The 17,903-nt window shown below is 33.2% G+C and overlaps 1 protein-coding gene and 1 long non-coding RNA gene across 2 annotated transcripts in view; one reads left to right on the forward strand and one right to left on the reverse strand.

Moving 5' to 3' along the window:
• LOC131051178 (uncharacterized) overlaps window positions 1–11,210 on the forward strand; it is a 24,493-nt gene extending 13,283 nt beyond the window's left edge. Inside the window, exon 2 of the long non-coding RNA XR_009107091.2 lies at window positions 10,891–11,210. This is a non-coding gene — a long non-coding RNA (uncharacterized LOC131051178). The remainder of the gene's footprint in view (window positions 1–10,890) is intronic.
• Window positions 8,041–15,263, reverse strand: LOC131051177 (uncharacterized). The gene is made up of 21 exons (XM_057985567.2): window positions 15,031–15,263; window positions 14,394–14,512; window positions 14,159–14,250; window positions 13,848–13,905; window positions 13,656–13,695; window positions 13,212–13,357; window positions 13,050–13,132; window positions 12,792–12,956; window positions 12,125–12,196; window positions 11,948–12,037; window positions 11,787–11,862; window positions 11,337–11,430; window positions 11,170–11,239; window positions 10,869–11,045; window positions 10,096–10,218; window positions 9,915–9,998; window positions 9,627–9,811; window positions 9,101–9,239; window positions 8,947–9,006; window positions 8,387–8,491; window positions 8,041–8,280 (listed from the first exon to the last, which is right to left on the reverse strand). Exons 1-21 carry the CDS (start codon window positions 15,183–15,185, stop codon window positions 8,167–8,169), a joined length of 2,247 nt encoding a protein of 748 aa, XP_057841550.1. The 5' UTR covers window positions 15,186–15,263; the 3' UTR covers window positions 8,041–8,166.
• Between the last annotated feature and the right edge of the window lie 2,640 nt (window positions 15,264–17,903).

The raw sequence follows: 17,903 nt of genomic DNA on the forward strand, positions 1-17,903 counted from the left end.
TGAAGGACCTTCAATACTCTCCAAGCTTGTCCTTTTGAAAATGGAGTTCGATGCTGCTTCCCTGCTTTGCAAGCTTGGTGCACACACCTTGTGTCTACTGTTGAATCTTAGGTAAGTCTTCTACCATTTTCTCTCAAGCCAACTGAGAGAGATAAGATTGGTTGAGATGCCCATAACGCTGATGCCAAAGAGTACCGATGGAAGAGCTCTTTGTAGCCAATGCATGTTTTTGAGACTTGCTAGTATCAACCAGTTGATACAACTCATGATCTTCTATTCCAATTGCAATCGTTTTCTTGGATTCCTTGTCAACATTATGACACTTATGTGCATTGAAGGTGACATCCAACTTGGGACAGTGGCGCATAATCTGACTCACTGAGAGCAAAGTGGGCTCCATTCGTGGAACATAGTATACATTGAAAAAAATGAGATTTCTCTTGCCATAAGTAATCTGAATATTGCAAGCCTTATACTTTGTAAACCAATCCATCTTGTGTGTAAAATGATGAGATGCTCTAGAATTGATATACCATGCAAAAGACTCTGCATGATTTGCTGGTCATTTGGCCTTGAACGCATAGAAGGCAGGCTCTTGCTCTAAATGCTCTACAACATAAGCCTTTTGTTGAGACCCTCCCTAGTTAAATTTTTGATCAGCCAACCTCTTTATGCAGTGCTTCTTCATATGACCAAGTTTACCACAATAATGAGATGTGATATTTCTTCAAATTCTTGGAAGTATCATAAGATTTTCTTTGTTCTTTTTGTCGAGAGGACTTGCCTTTGCCTTTGTCTTTGTCAACAAAAGCATGTTCTACACAGACCGTATTGTTGTTGCTACCAAGTTGCTTTTTCCATCTGTCCTGTTGTAAAAGCTTGTTGCACAGATCATCAAACTGCAGATCAACATTGGTAGAGGTGATTTTGAGAGTTTCGATAAAGTGCTCATAGGATTGTGGTAAGCTTTTCAGTGTGATAACCACCATATCCTCTTCTTCCTTCTTGCAACCAATGGCCTCTAATTTATTGCAAATGTCTTTGATCTTCATTAAATGATCCTGCAAAGACATCTTGTCATCCATCACAATTGAGAACCACATATTTTTAAGGAAGAAAGCTCTTCTTTTATCTGACGTCTCTTGAGATTCTTTAAGTGAGTCCAAATTTTTACAGTAGTCTTGCCAAATGAACTTTTGGAAGCATCTCATTGGTGACAAATTACTTGAGCAGCATAACTGCTTTGTGATTACGCTCATAAAACTTGTCTTGGTCTTTGCTTGTAGCTGTTGGACGAGTGTATGTACCAAGGACAATTTGGTCAAGGCACCGGTACTCGAAAATGGTGAGCACCTGCTGTTTCTAGGTATTATAATTCTTGTCATTGAACCTTTGTCTGCCTTCCAACATAATGTTAGGTGATGAAGCCATCCCTCCTACTTCAATTTTTATTGATTAAAAAATCGTTTAAAAGTAGAGGCTGAAAGTCAAAAAATCGTCAAAAATTCTGCAAATACTAGAAGCCTTGTTCTGAAAACCCTAGGTTCGCGGCTTGACATAAGCAAAAAACTCTTGAAAATGCCACGATTTTTGATAAAAATTCATGTAGAACAGAACATCAGGCTGCCATGATTTTTTTTTTGACAAATCGTGTGATTTTTGAGTTTAAAACACTGTGATTTTGTAGAAAGACACCTGCAGATTTCCTTTGAGGAAAAAACACAATTTTCAGAAAGAAAGAGCCCGCAATTTTGCTTCAAAGGTCAACGCGGTTTTCAGCAGAGAAAAATGATGCGATTTTCAGACAAAGCCTGCAATTTGCACAGAAAAAAATCAACTGGATTTTACATAAGAAAACCCTCGATTTCAAGCAGAAATAAATCCCATTTTTTTTACAAAATTGTTCCATAAACTTCTGAAAAACTTTCACAAAATTTTCAGGTAAAAAACTGCAATTTTTTTTAATTAAAAAATTTGCCAAAAAATTCTTAGAAAAACCTCCATGAAATGATAATTGATATATTACAAAGGAGTGAAAGACTCCTTAAATAAGAGATTACAAGATATCTTTCCATAGCGGAAATGATCAATAACTAAGAAAAGCAAACAAGACGAAGAAACAGGGAAAGTTTGTAAGTACAATCCTAATAACTAAATAGACCATCATAAACTGACTATAGCAAATATTATTTTAATAATTTCTTCACAATTTTGTCATTATACAAGCTGAAAGTAGAGAAAACTGCTCTCATGTCATTATGAATACAAGAAAATCCGTTTTGGGTTTTACTCTACTTTCTAGCTTTTGAGAACATTTTAAAGTTTTAAATTTCATTAAAAAAATGTGAATTATATGGTTGTTTTCAGACTACCCTGTTTTGCTGCAATCAACATATTTAGAGGACTCTAGTGAGCTAAGTTGTAGAGAAAGCTGTTCCCCTATGTTTAAAAATCATGCGAAACATTTTCTGGGTTTTGTTCTTATGTCTTTCCCCTTCCTAAAACATTGAAATTTTGAATTTGGCATAGTAACCTAAGAGTTATTACTATTTAAGCGCTGCCTTCTTTTGTTGCAAATCAGCAGTTTGAAAACTAATATGTGATGCATGATGGAAATATGGGATTAAAAGTTTAGAAACATTTGGAAACTTTGAACTGTATGATTCTTAGTGACCCAATGAAGCAATAGTCTGCAAAAAATCGCGATTATACCCGATTAATCCTGAATCCTGGAGCTAGCCGATTTATTCCCCGAAAAAATCCCGATTCATGAAAAAATCATTGACCAAGCATTGACCCAATTTTCAAAGATTTTTTGCATTTAAATCACATTAAAATCATGTTAAAAAACCCCCAAAATTTCAAAAAAGTGAAAAAAATCATTGTAAAAATTTGTAAAACCCTAGAAAAACGCGTGAAATTACTAAATTGCTTAGAAATAGGGTTGCTTTGAGACAAAATCAGAGTCAATGTGGAATCAACGTTGAAAAAGTTTGTTATTTTGTCCATTTTCGGGGGGTTCATCATTCCCCACACTTCACTTGTTCAAACCCACGAGCTCAATGACCCAACAAAGGTAGAAAGCCCACGAGCTCAATGGCCCTGTAGGGGTTTGAACCTCGGTGGCTACCTCACCAATGGAGCTTTTCTACAACACTAAACGTTCAAAGACATATTTAATATATGTAGATATAGATATATGATTTTTAATTTATAATTGATATAGTTAATTTTTGCTCAAACAAAGACATACAGTTCATTATGTGAGCAATATATCTAAAGTGCTCCATGAAAAAAATCTGAATGACAACAAACAAGCTTACTTAGTTGTAATAAAAGAGCCTCCAACACACAATCATTAAAATTTGTCTCTACCTAAAATAGTAGTTGCAAGCTAGGTATTTGCCAAAATAGTAGTTGCAAGCTAGGTATTGCCAAAACCAGTGGCTTGCTTATCTTTTACTTCATCTAAACAAATGCCTTTTGTTGAATTGAACACCATATAAAAGATTTACCAATTGCCATCAGGGAATATAAAGCATCGCAACTATGGAATATGATTTGATAAGCTTTCTCAAATATTGAACTACCCCTAGACAACTCCTTGCCTTAATCACAACGAAAGTCTTGGATCACTTCAAAATGGTTTCCACTTTTACTAAATTCCTAACGATTGTTGGATCTCTGTGATAAATTTTGATCTCAGCTACTTCATAAACTTAGCTAATCTTTGATCTCAGACTTAGACAACTATTTGGTGTATTTGGTGACTGCCCTTTAAAAAGTTAAATGAATATGTGCCTATTTAATCAGCAATATGAATATACTAAATCTATTTTCTACAATTCATGGGTCACTTCAAAATGGCTTCCACTTTTACTAAATTCCTAACAATAGTTGGATCTGTCTGATAAATTTTGATCTCAGCTACTTCATAGACATAGCTAATACCCCTAGAAAACTCCTTGCCTCAATCACAATGAAAGTCTTGGATCACTTCAAAATGGCTTTCACTTTTACTAAATTCCTAACGATAGTTGGATCTCAGTATGATAAATTTTGATCTTAGCTATACTTGATAGCTAATCTTTGATCTTAGACATAGAGAACTATTTGGTGACTGCCCTTTTAAAAAGTTAATTGAAGATTTGCCTATGTAATCAGCAATATGAATATAAACAACAAAATCTATTTTCCACAATTCATGGGTTAAACTCTATTTTATTTACTCTATATCTCTATGCTATGGAAATGCCCTTAAGTTTTAAAAAAAGAAGTACTTCATGTCTATTTTTCTACAAATTTTTACAATTTTTTAAAATCCAATTTCTTACCCATTTTTTCAAAAAAGTCTTATACTTTTGGTTTGCCAATTATTTCCCCAAATGATTTTTGTTACTATGATATAAAACATTGCAATTGTGGAATATGATTTGATAAGCTTTCTAAAATATTGATTTAACCCTACGAAACTCCTTGCCTCCATCAGAATGAAATTCTTGGATCCCTTCAAAATGGCTTTCACTTTTACTATTTTAGACTTAGTTAATATTTGATCTGACTTAGCCAACTATTTGGTGTATTTGGTGACTGCCCTTTTAAAAAGTTAACTGATTATTTGCCTATGTAATCAGTAATATGAATATAAACAACAAAAAATTATTTTCTACAATTCACGGGTTAAACTCTATTTTATTTGCTCTTTATATCTCTATGCTATGGAAATGCCTTGAAGTTATTTAAAAAAATAGTTTTTGTCTCTTTTTCTACAATTTTTTTTTTAAATCCGATTTTTTGCCGATTTTTTCCCAATTTTTCCAAAAAATCTTATATTTTTGGTTTGCCTATTTTTTCCCAATTTTTCAAAAAAATCTTATACTTCTGGTTTGCCGATTTTTTCCCTAAACGATTTTTGCTACTATGAATTTCAAACAAAGGCATCATGTGACTAGGGTAAGAGTTATTCACTAGGGTGGTTTTGGTGATGATCCATTGTATAATCTCATTAGAGTTGTACATTGGAGATAAGTCATTCATACTTATATGGGTTGGTTGCACATGAGGGTTGTGTGTGTCCTCTAGTTGCTTAGAGGATACTTTTAGGAGATCCTATATATGTGACAATCTCAACCTCAAATCTTGTTTTTCTTATTATAGTGTATTGATTAAATATGGATTATAGACATTGTTTTGATCAACCTAGTTGTGTGAAGTCCTAGTAGGCAAATATTATGACAATCTCAACCTCAAATCTTGTTTTTCTTATTATAGTGTATTGATTAAATATGGATTATATACATTGTTTTGACCAACCTAGTTGTGTGAAGTCCTAGTAGGCAAACTATGACAATCTCAACCTCAAATCTTGTTTTTCTTATTATAGTGTATTGATTAAATATGGATTATATACATTGTTTTGACCAACCTAGTTGTATGAAGTCCTAGTAGGCAAACTACGAAGCCTCTGATCTCATTACATAGGCAAGGCCCTCAAGGGCTTGAGGCATAAGTCTGACCCTTAGGTCATGTCATATATCTTGTTTCAAATTGATTCATTATCAATCTCTTTGTTATAATATAATTGCAGGATATGAGTCACGATTGTTATTAGATTGTATCAAGTGTGGGTGAATGTTAGTTATGATATCCAATAGACATAAATTCTTTCGTTGGGTCTATCCTTGTTTTTAAATCAGCTATGACGTATCATATCAATTATCTCACCCAGCTAAAAATTTATGAGGAGGTTAGATAACTGGATGGTTAGTTGTTGACATGTTCTACCAAGCACATGCTTTGAAAACAAATTTTTTGTGAGTCAATAAAGTGTTATGGTTGAAATTCGCTGTTTTGTGTTGTGTCCTTGATTGTGTGTCTACGGCACTACAGACCACACATGTTCCATTTGTTTATATTTTTATGCAACCGTTTAGTACATGGATGTTTTGAGAGTTTTATTATTTTGGCCATCTCAAGGATGCAATTTTCGTTCTTATATTTTTTTGGGATGTTATGACGGTGTGATTGTTTGAAAAGAACTCATTTCTATATTTAGTTATATTCTTAGTTACCTTGAATATTTTGAGGGTGTAATTGTTGAGCAACATTTACAGTCAGTGTTATTTTAGATGCCCCTTGGATTTAGGTAGTAAGTGTGTGGAGGGTTACCTTAGGATATTCTGAAGGATAAGTAGGGACAATTAAATGGAATGGTTATGCTTAAAAGAGTATTCCTATGAGAATATTTACCGCTTTGCAATTAAGATGACTCCTTTTAAAGCATTAATTGTTATGAACCTCCATTACACACATATTTGATAATTTATAGAGGAAAATGTGATTGCAATAATTAAATTTGCCAGAAAAAATAAGAATGTTTGTACATTGTTATTAGATAATTCGATGATGTACAAATAGAATGAGGAAAATAAACTCACATTGGAAAATAAGGTAAACATAAGCTATAACCCAAATTTTAGGGACCATAGAAGATTTGTGCAAATGAATAATTTATCTATACATTCTACATGTTTCAAATAAAGGAAGAATCCATTATGTATTTTATAATTCTTATTTGAAAAAGTATACCGGATTGGAAGACCTACCATTGATGAATGAAAACTTGTTGCTAGAACTGGAGGGCATAATTGGGCGATATGCGAAGTGAACTAGAGGGGTTTCCTTGTAGAAAATACAATGTGAACTAGAGGGGTTTCCTTGTAGAAAATGTGATCTAAAAGGATGAAGATGTCTTGGGAAATCACCGTGAATTGATGTTCTTAACTTCTTATTAATGATCCTTGTCATGTTTTATTGTAGAGTATTTTAGTTAGGACTCTGTTATGCGATTTCATGGTCTTTAATTCAATTCTCAGGAAGTAATCACTTATATGTACAAGAACAACTTAGAATTTCATGTGTGGTGGGAAACTTTGGATGGGATGTCATCCATCCCTTTAGGAGAGTACATTTTTATCTAAGGTTTTCTTCACTTGGAAGAAATCTATAAGAGGGAGATTCTGTCATTTTCTTAGTAACATTATAGTGCTAGTAATGTGTTAAAGTTTATTTTGTTATTAGGTACACAATCTACATATTCTTCTCAAGGATATATATTTATTAATGTCTTTTGCAATTTTCATTTGGTGTCTTTAGGGTAATATTCTCATTTTAAGCCATGTAAAAGTCCTCATCCTTTGTATTTCCTCCTTATTTTGAAATCAATCTAAAGCTACTTTCTAGATGTATATGTCCCAAAAGTTCTGTTATGAGTTTTGTAGATTTTGAAATAAATTTACATGCCAATTTAAATTGAAGCTTTCTGTTTGTAGGGATTTTTATATCATTTTTCTTTTCTAAGCTCATCAATTTAAATTAGATATGTTTATCATTGTGATTTTACTAGCAGATATATCCAAAATACATTGAATTTTGAATTTGTTGAACATAATAGATAGGTGACTTCAAACTATACCTCTTGACATCTTTTATATGCATGTATAATATATATGCTAGTTTAATTAAATATACACAAATTGTTTGAATAATTTTACTTACATTCAACTTGTACTTTCACTGTAAGTCACACCTCTTAACATAATTAACTTAAACTATTTATAACACATGATTAATTCTCTTACAATTAATAAATAAATTCAAAACACTATAAATTGTAAGTCTTATTTTCGGAATAAAGATAACCAAGAAAGTCTGAATCGAAGAGGACCTTAAATTTCTCTAGTATGCGTCAGCTATAGGATCATCTTGTTAAGAGAATTAAAGGAGGTAATTGAAATATAAAAAAAAATCATTTACCCTATGAATTAGTAGATCTGGCCGCTTATCTGTTTGTGTGTGTTATTTTGTAGTTTTATGAAATGAGCGAAAAATAAAGACACAGAGATTCAAATGTTAAAACGCTTTTAAAAGTACAGTTCTTTGTAAAAAGGAATTCAACAAAATCTTATCTAAATCTAGAGGAACCAAAAGATATGTGCAGCCATCATTATATAAAAATTAGTTTATTCGTACCCAGGAAAAACATAAATTCTTCTACAATAGTGGCAAATTTTGTGGTTTAGTGGGTTCAGATGACAACATAGTGGCAGAAGGTGAAATAGTATTCCAGTCAAAAAATGAATAGTAAAATTACAATTCACCCATAGCTCATAAAAAATAGCTAATTCTCTCTTTTTTCATTGAACCTCCTCCGCCATATTGTTCCTCCCACTGAAGCAGTCGCTGCATATATGCTGAATCTGGCGAAACGCTAGCACGCACCTGCAACATGATAAGGCTGTCAGAATAAAAAATGAACAGAGGGTGCTCATTTTGTAAACACGAGAAGTTTATTCAACATCAAACTATTAGCATTTCAAAAAATAACCTGTTGACATGCATGTTCCATGTCGCTCATATTCAAAGGACGAATCTCAACACTCCCACTAACTAATGGCAAAGGTCTCCTCTCTGCTATTGCTAATGCCTTTTCCTAGGAAAGATTTCATTACAACCAATATTAGTATGTTTTTTTATCAGAATTATGAATCTGAAGAGAGTTTTGAAAAGGTCCCAAAATCTTATATAACAAGGACAATATTAATATGTTACAAACATATAGAAGAAATATTACTAATTAATTTCTAAAGCTCCTATATTCTCAATATCTTGATGCGTTTCGGGAAACTGATGCCACTAAACTATATATGCATAACTTCTGTGGATTAATTATGAAAAAATGTTACTAATTAATTTCTAAAATTCTTATATTCTCAATATCTTGATGCGAGTCTGCAAACTGATTTCACTAATATATATGCATAACTTATGTGGATTAATTATCAAATCTCACTGAGTAGGTTGTAATTTTTTTTTAATTTAGATATGAAAAAATGCTGCATTTTTAAATGAATACATCTTAGCAAAGAGTCAAGAAAAGACAAGTACCTGTTTTTCTTTTTCCAAAATCTCTTGGATAGGGCGATATGCAGCTGCAACGCACAAGTCCTACAAGATAAAGCATAGGTATTAGGAGGCGTAACAACTCTTGAGCATACTTCAAACATATATATTTTATAGAACCCATAATATAGCACACTACCTTTAGGTCGCAGCCAGAATATCCCTCTGTCATTTTTGCAATTGCATCCAGGTCTACATCCTGTGCCATTTTCTCTTTTCGAAGTATTGCCTTCATGATTTTTGCCCTATTTGGTGCATCTGGCAAGTTTACCAATAGCCTGCATTGTGAGTAGGCAGAGAAATCAGTAGCACAACAACAAAGAAAAAAAAACCAATTTTATAGTACTTGTCAATTAGAAAAAAGGTCACATAGTGAAGTTGAATAAATTAGTATAGATATTTTAATTACGTCTATTTAAAAAAATGTTGAGAGATATCAATTTCAATTTTTAAAAAAAATATCATGTTTATTATTAAATATTTCTATTTTATGTAATTGACTATCAAATTTAAAGTAAAAATTGAGGGTTTTTATCAAAAACAAACACTATTACATTCCACCCCTTTTTACCATTGTAAAATACATCTTGACATTAATCATCTTTAAAAACATAAATATAGAGTTCTCATGTCATAGAGAATTAACTTCCAACAAAAATGCCCACCTCCTAGGCATCCTTCTAATGACAGCTTCGTCAAGATCAAAAGGTCTATTAGTGGCAGCAAGAATTAAGACTCTCTCATTTTCTTTGGTGCGCAATCCATCCCAGTTTACCATAAATTCATTCTTCATCCTGCGTAGTACCGAACTCTCTTCTTCACTGTTCCTTTGACTCAACATACTATCAACCTGCGGAGACTCAAACCAGAAAGAAAGTCAGACACAAGATGCAGTGATAACATCTAGCAGATAAAAAAATAGTCTGAGCTGCTACTAGAGATCAAATATGCACCTCATCAATAAATATCACTGTTGGAGATATTTTACTTGCTACTGAAAACAAGGCTCTAATGTACTTCTCAGATTCACCAAACCACTGTAGCAATAAAACCAAAAAATTTAATTCAACGAACCATTCAACAGAGCCATCAATAAATTTCAGGTAGCCGTCATGAAACATATTGACACTATACCATTGATGAAACAGTTGACATTGATATATTTATAAAATTTGCACCAGCTTCAGTTGCCACAGCTTTGGCAAGCATAGTCTTCCCAGTCCCTGGAGGACCAAAGAGTAGGATACCTTTGCAGGGCTGCAATGATTTTAAAAACAATTAATATTCGTATAGATATCTTAAATATATCTAAAAAATGTCACAGATATTTTATTTACTTAAAAGTTAATTTATTTTATTTCTGAATTGTTTTATTTATAATATGTTTAGAAACATAAATTTTATGTGTTGCTTATTTTGGAAATATTATGTTTGAAGTGATCAGTTTTCCACAATCCATCATGCTTCTTGTTGTTCTTTCTGGATTCGATTGTGTTTGTATTTTTTTGCATCGACGTTTCGGATGACATTCTGTGAACCATCATCAGGATGATAGAGACCTCAAGGATTAGAAACGTCGATGCAAAAAAATACAAACACAATTGAATCCAGAAAGAACAAGAAGAAGAAATATTATGTTTATTATTAAAAATATTATTTTGACTTGTAAATGACTATTGTGATTGCTTCTGGTTTCAATTGTGTGTTTGTTTACATCAGAAACTAGAAGCGATCGCAACAACTAATATGGATTGTGGAAAACTAATATCTTTAATGTAAATAACTGCCAAATATAAGATTAAAGAAATGTTTTTGTTAACATGGTTATACCATCACACTTCACTTTTTGTTTGCATTGATTTACAAATGTATGCACGTACAGCAAAGCAATTTGAATTGAAGCTAACCTTTGTTAATTGTCCTTTAAAGAGTTCAGGTCTTCGTAAAGGAAGCATCACAGACTCATTAAGCGATTCTTTCACATTTTCCAGAGATCCAATGTTCTCAAAATTCACTCCAATATCACCTGGTGGTATCACATTCTGCAGGATCTTCTTCTCAAACTTATTCTCAGTGGCAATCTCCTAGAGAGCATAACAAAAGTTTTAAGAAAGATAACAATCTCGTAGATAGCATAACAAGAGTTGTAAATAAGATAACAGTTTTGTTATGCTAGGCAAAGTAGGATACTGATATTATAAATCTTACCTTTTGTTTGATCTGAATAGCCTGTGGCTTATTTTGAATTTTGTTTAATTTGTTCAATCCGTATTGAAAACTGGGATATCAAGGGTTCATAACAAATTCTCAGTTCTAGTTCAAAATGTATAGTTGACCATTAGAAAAGTAAGTTACGCAAATATTAGAAAAATTACCTCTCGCTAGAGATTGCAACTGTTTTCAATTCCCGGTTTTCAGGGTTATTCATTTGGTAGTGACTGAGAGCCCAATAGCAGATTTTAAATGCCTCTGAAACACAAAGATACGGCATACACTATAAAAGCCATTATCTTTTCTAAATTGTCTTTTTTCAATCAAAACAATTACAGAACTTTTGAGACATATACATCCAGGCTAATTATCGATAATAGCTTCCACAAATCTTTGTTGTAAAACAGGTAAGTTGTTAGATAACATCTATAATCAATAAGAAATTTAGAAGCAATCTTTCAATACACGCTGGTCGTAGGTTAGATTCTTCTGGATCTACCCCGCATGGCAAGAAGGCAGTTGAGTATTAGGACTTCATAGATCCCGCCAGATATAAATTCTTTCTTACAAAATATATCCACAAAACATTAAAATACATGTATTTTTTAACTTACCAGAAAAGGCAAGAGACTGGCCCTTTGAACACATTTTTTCGATTCCATCAAACTCTAGGTTATACCAACAAAGGGCCTGCAACAATAAGTGGAAGAGAATTATTAATGTTTAGGTGAATGTCTAAAAGGAAGACGAAAAAATGTTTAGCATTAGAACCCACCTCTCTGAATACTCGCTGATTTTCCTTTGCTTTGAGTGATTCCTCATCCCGCTTTAATTTAAATTTCCAATCATTGAGTTCTTCACCCTGCTGGATTTTTCATATATATTTTTCAATCTAAAACTTGAAAAGAAAAAACATTATGTACGAAATATATCCAAACAAACATTTATGTACCCAAGGTGGTTCCACAGTCACTTTGTCCATCACTTTGTTTTTGAGTAAAGAAAGTAGCTTCTCCATATTACCCTGCAACATTAAGATAAACACATGTGTTTAATCACAAATGCTTATATAGCGTGCACTGTAATTACAGAAACAGAAGCTTGCAGCAATTATTGGCTAGAGAAATGTTTAATGATCTTTTTTTAAAAAAGGCTTTCTTGGGAAACAATATATAAATTTTGACAACTATGGATAAGTTGAAGCATAGTTCTACTCAAACATGAAGAAGTAGAAAGCACAAATAATATGAACTCAAAATGACAGGGAGGGTGAGGGACAATGAGGATAAGGGGGTCATAGTGGCACACAATTAAACACGCACAAAGCACAAGGGCTCATATAATTCTAAATATTTGCTTCAATGCTTTGAATTTGCCATTCAAACCTCTTTTTATACTAGTACTACTAGTTTTACCATTATAGTGGTGCAATTAGTCTTTGTAAATAATCCTTTTTTCATGGATATAATTGGCACAAATTTGCAAGTAGAAAGTGGCATATATGCACTCACTTGCTATTTACCCTGTGTTAAAGGCGATCCATTCTTAAACCTTGTACTCACTCAAACATCGGGTATCAGGCCATGAAAAAAAGAGGTAATCTGGAGCAATTATATTACCTTTTTCTTGTCATCTTGAATGTGTGAAAAGATAACCACAACAGAACCCATCAGTGTATCCAACTCGCTCTGCAAAGCAATCCAAACATTTGGATCGTCTTTCCACTTTTCAAGATCTTTGATGAAAAGTATAATAGGACCATTTCTACTTTCACATCTGACAACCTGGAGATTAGTTTGGGATCAGCTGGGAAAATTCAATGAGTAGACTCAAAGAATTGCATATATCATGGAAATATGTGTAAACCACAAGCATACCTTAAATAGTGCATTGATTTGCAGCTTTATGGACGGCCAGTCCATCGTCTCCCCATGAGTAATTTCGAAGAGAAGTTCATCTTCTGTTTTGAGAAAATTGTAAATCAATATTCATAAAATTTAATACATCATAACCCCAAAAACCTGACATTAGAGGCTCACCACTACATATAAAACCGTGCTCTGCTCTGCATAGGCCGTTCAGGTCAGTGCCCCCTGGAATTGGCTTATCAAATCGTATACCAATTTCAGTTAATTCTTCTGGACCCATTAAATATATTGATCCTCTATCACCACAAGATGGACCCCTGAAAATCAGTAAACAAGAGCTCGAATTGTATTAATATCGAGGAATGCACTAGATTACTAAGACTACCATCTGATACTAACATTGTTTGAGGTGTTTGTGTGCTTTGTGAATCTCTTGCCAATTTGAAAGCGTCCTCTATCTATATAAATAGCTTAGGATGTTTGGAACAGTGAAAGGAAATATCCACAATCTAACTGGCATTAGACAAACTCTTTGAAATTCTAATTTACAGTTCCTGAAAACCAATCAATTTTCAATAAGAGTTTAAGTATTATAAGACTCAGATGGGGATATACCTTGAATTTTGATATGAGCCAGCATATATTACTCTGCCACCTGAAAGTATAGAAAAATACTCATTTAAATTAAGCAATTCTTAAAAACTCTCAAATATTAAATATTAAAACAAATCTCAAATATCTCAACTCTCAATACTTGTATCAAACTTCAAAGCTATCTAATGCTAAAGAACACAAAATTACTTTTACCTTGCTCAAAATTAATTTTACCATCCGTTGGGTCTCTTATAAAGCTGCTTACCTTAACCTAAATGTTATTTTAAAAATACATTACTATATATACTTCTAATTTAAAAAACAAATAAATAAAAATTCAACAAGACAGTATATTCAAAGACCAATATTGTTTTGCAAACCAGTTGTAATTGAATACTATTTTGCACTCACTATAGAGCAGACTTACAAATTTTCATGTGAATCTTCTTGAATTTTAAATATTAGGCTTCCATAAAGATAGAGGAAAACAATTGAAAAAAAAAAAACACTCCTGTCCGCTTTACCCGAGGCATTGCATCATTTTCATACATCAGAGATTTTGCATCAAAATGATTGGCCAACCCCTTCACTAGCATTTCTTGATATATCTCTGAACCTTCATAACAAATAGAAGAGATGTGAGATACATAAATCATGTTTTCAGTTCAACACAATCTCTAATGAGTTACCAGGAAAAAGTGGATAAACATTCATAACATGGGAGAAAGTCCCAAAAATGCTAGCTGAGAAATAACACACCTGCAGGGCCAGACAGGAACAGTGTGAGGCATGAAGGAAGCCTTGTAGTAGTTTTGAGCAATTGGTTCCATTTCAAATTTTCGTATGTGGATAAGATTAGTTCACTCTTTGTGTTGTCACTGTGAAGAAAACAAATCTTAGCATTTTAGTCATTGTTGGAAAGAAAGAGGAAAGAACCACTGAATTTAACACTGGAATTATGCTCTTAACTATATCGAGAATTAATGTTGACTCTTGAATATAAGAACATATGAACACCCAGACAATCCAAAATAAGCAGACAAGATAAGAAAAGAAGACAAAAGGAAATCCAAAATTGAAAGTATTTTTGACTAAGGTAAGCATTTTTTATCTGAATTATGAACCGAAAACAGATTTTGAAAAGACCCTAAAACCTTTTACAGCAAATCATGAACCAACCAACGACCAAAATCTATAATGTTGACATCCACAAAATTGCTTCAATTTTTCTTTATTTAATTCAAAATACAGATGAAGAATCCATCTTTGACAGCAGATCATTTGATTTATTACTTTCATTCTTAGTCATCTGAAAGGCACTTATTGTGGAAAAAAGAAAAATCACTAATTTCTAATGAAAACATCACAGAGGAAATGTCTGAACAAATCTTCATACCTTAAATAATAAGGAAATTTATCCAGTGACACTTGAGTCTCCTTCCCGGTTACAATTGTCTCTTTTATTATCTTTTCATAACAAGTTTCAACTTTGTGCTCCCACTCTACTGTACTATCTACTGTACTATCTTGCTTCTGTTGTTCAGTTTCCATGGAAGTAAAAGGATTCTTTGCGAGTCGAATGCCTAGTGTTGGAAAAGTGCATCAATTGTATAAAAAAAATTCTTCGAGTTATATATTGGTTTACTCATTTTTATAAAAGAGTGTCGGCATTATATACTTTGGGAAACTACCGACCAAACAATTAGCTTGCACTTTTTATCACAATCTTCTATTTCTTAAGTTTTTAAAAAAGTTTAGGTGTCTTTATAAATTGAATTATTTTGTTAATTATTATTGTAATGTGAATTATTCTTAGTGGATGATGAAAAACATTTGTTTTTATTGTGGTCCCAATCTCTCTTTTATTGTTTGTTTTATAAATTTATCTGGTTAAGCTTGTTCATGTTTTTTTAATAAATTTTGAACTTATAATAATATAGATAGTTGTTTCTATTTTTAGGGATATATTTGATATTGAGGTTTTTTTTTTAGGGTCTTTTGTATCTGTGTTTCTTAGTTTGGGTGGTTTGTTTAATTTTGAGGCATGTTGATAGCCATTTGTATTATTTGAGGATAACTTATAATTATTTACTTCAGTTTATATACACACTACATGGTTTTTGTTGTGACTATCACAATGCATTTCTAAAATTTAAAATTTTGAGATTCTAGTATTTTGATTTAAAAAATCGAGTATTTGTCATAACTGTGAGATAATATTTTAGTTTTTCTTTTCATCCATCATATTATAATATGTATTTATTGCATTATCATTCAATGCCACATATATCTTGAGTATTCACGCCTCATCATTAAAAGGATATATTTTTCTATTAAGAGGTCATTTTTTTACAAAATTTATTAAAAGTTTTTAGCATTAAGTACAAATTTCTTTGCACATCTAAAACCCCTTTACTTTGTGAGTGCAAATTACATCAAAACCTTGACCTCTTTCCACTTTGCATTTGTAATTTTCTTACATTCCTAAAACCACAAAGGTGGCTTATTAATTTATAAACCACTTTGAAAGTTCAAATTTGGAGGTGTGTCATTAACGACATGCATGTGAATGAGAGTAAGGCTCAACCATTGAGGCAACAGTGTGGATTGAAGACACATGACAAAAGCAAAGTGTCGAGGATTAGCTCTAAGACAAACCAAAACAGTAGAGAGAGGCTTCAATAAAGAAGACCCTTAATTAAACTTGGGCACAATTGTGGCAAGGCTTGAGAAGAAATCCACAATCTTTTGCCTGCGAGCTTCATCAAAGAGATCCTCGTTGTTTGAATAGAAGATATCATGGGCGCATAGTCTTCATAGGTTACATAGGATTTGAAGAGGTTCCATGCATCCATATTTTTTTCTTCTTTGCCCACCCATGAAAGATTAAAAACTTCACCTAAAGAGCCTAAGATCAAATCAATATTTATCCCACCCAAAGCTTGAGCTACATTTGGCCAATACTGACCAGACACCAACTTATTACCCACAATGCAAACTCAGTTTGGAAATGGGACTATTTGGAGCAATGGGGTGAAGAAGAACTCAAAAACTTGATCATCGTGGATATGAGAATCATCTTGACCAGTGTTGTGCTCGAGGATAAGAGAAATTGCTTCCCAAATTGACTCATCCTCAGAATGGAAGAGTCGATGGCATTGCTGATCTAGGGACTCATCTTCACAATTGCATGAAACACTAAAGGATGTCGACATTGCAGAGCGAGTGATATATATGTTGAGATGCACAATGATGCTCAAAATGGAGCCAAAAGATCAGTTGTGAAATCCTGAGCTAGCCTGTATGATTGACAACCACTGAAGGCGTAAGGAAAAGGCAAGAAAAGAGGCATACGAGCCTTGCTTGCAAGAAAGTCAAGGAGATGCACACATGTGTAGATCGTATCCATTCAAATCCACCTTTCCTCATAAAAACTCTGACTGACTACACAAAGAATGGTAAAAACCTTAGGAAAGCTTACCCATTCAAAGAGTGAGACCAATAAACACATCAATGTAGCCCCTAAAAAAGTGTTTCGATAGCACAGGGGCTTGCAAACTACTGAAGTAAGGAACTAATTTTTTTTACACGAATACAATTAGCATGGGGGTGTGAAGGATGAAAAACAACCTCTAATTTGAAAGGGCTAGAATAATCTTAGGGATACTGCACTATGCATGATGAGATTCTCTAACAGAAGCATACATTGAAAGTGTGATCAACAAAACGTACTAGTTGAAACTCCAGGTAAGGTGACCAAAGACATAGGAACCTACAAGTTGGCTGGTGTTGCCATTAGATTGTCATTGATGTCAACTTTAAGAGGCAAGCAATTGAGAGATGATAAGTGCCACATAGTGCAACCCAAAGAGCAAGTGTAGTTGTAGAATTGTATAACACGAAGCTTATCGACTGGATTGCAGAATTGCATAACATGAAGGTTATCGATGTTAAGGAGGTGTGTATAATACAACAGGTTTTCAATGAGATGTGGAAATGGGGTTGAATTCACGTGGATAAGGTTTTGTATAATGCTTTAATATGTCCCATCGTGTATTGGATCCATTGGGATTTATTCATGCATGTTGTAGATTGAGAATTGCAAAGGATCCCTAAGGTTGCCCCCCTGTAGTTCTGCAGTATAAACTTGGCAGAAGCTTGTCACCTCGTGGACGTGCGGGATAAGTGGCAGCTCCCGCCATCCCGCGGTTTGAACCGGTGGACAAAAAGTTATCCTGCTAGCACAGAGAATAAGAGAATTGCACCCCT

The sequence above is a fragment of the Cryptomeria japonica genome, chromosome 3 (assembly GCF_030272615.1).
Source record: "Cryptomeria japonica chromosome 3, Sugi_1.0, whole genome shotgun sequence".
Lineage (NCBI taxonomy): Eukaryota > Viridiplantae > Streptophyta > Pinopsida > Cupressales > Cupressaceae > Cryptomeria > Cryptomeria japonica.

Excerpts from the sequence above, each read along its gene's own strand:
- LOC131051177 (XM_057985567.2), bottom strand. The coding sequence starts at position 15,185 with ATGGAAACTGAACAACAGAAGCAAGATAGTACAGTAGATAGTACAGTA. Across the intron at positions 9,999-10,095 it reads TGTCAACTGTTTCATCAATG|TGGTTTGGTGAATCTGAGAA; the intron begins GTATAGTGTCAA and ends TTATTGCTACAG. Across the intron at positions 9,007-9,100 it reads ATTCTGGCTGCGACCTAAAG|GACTTGTGCGTTGCAGCTGC; the intron begins GTAGTGTGCTAT and ends TTTATCTTGTAG.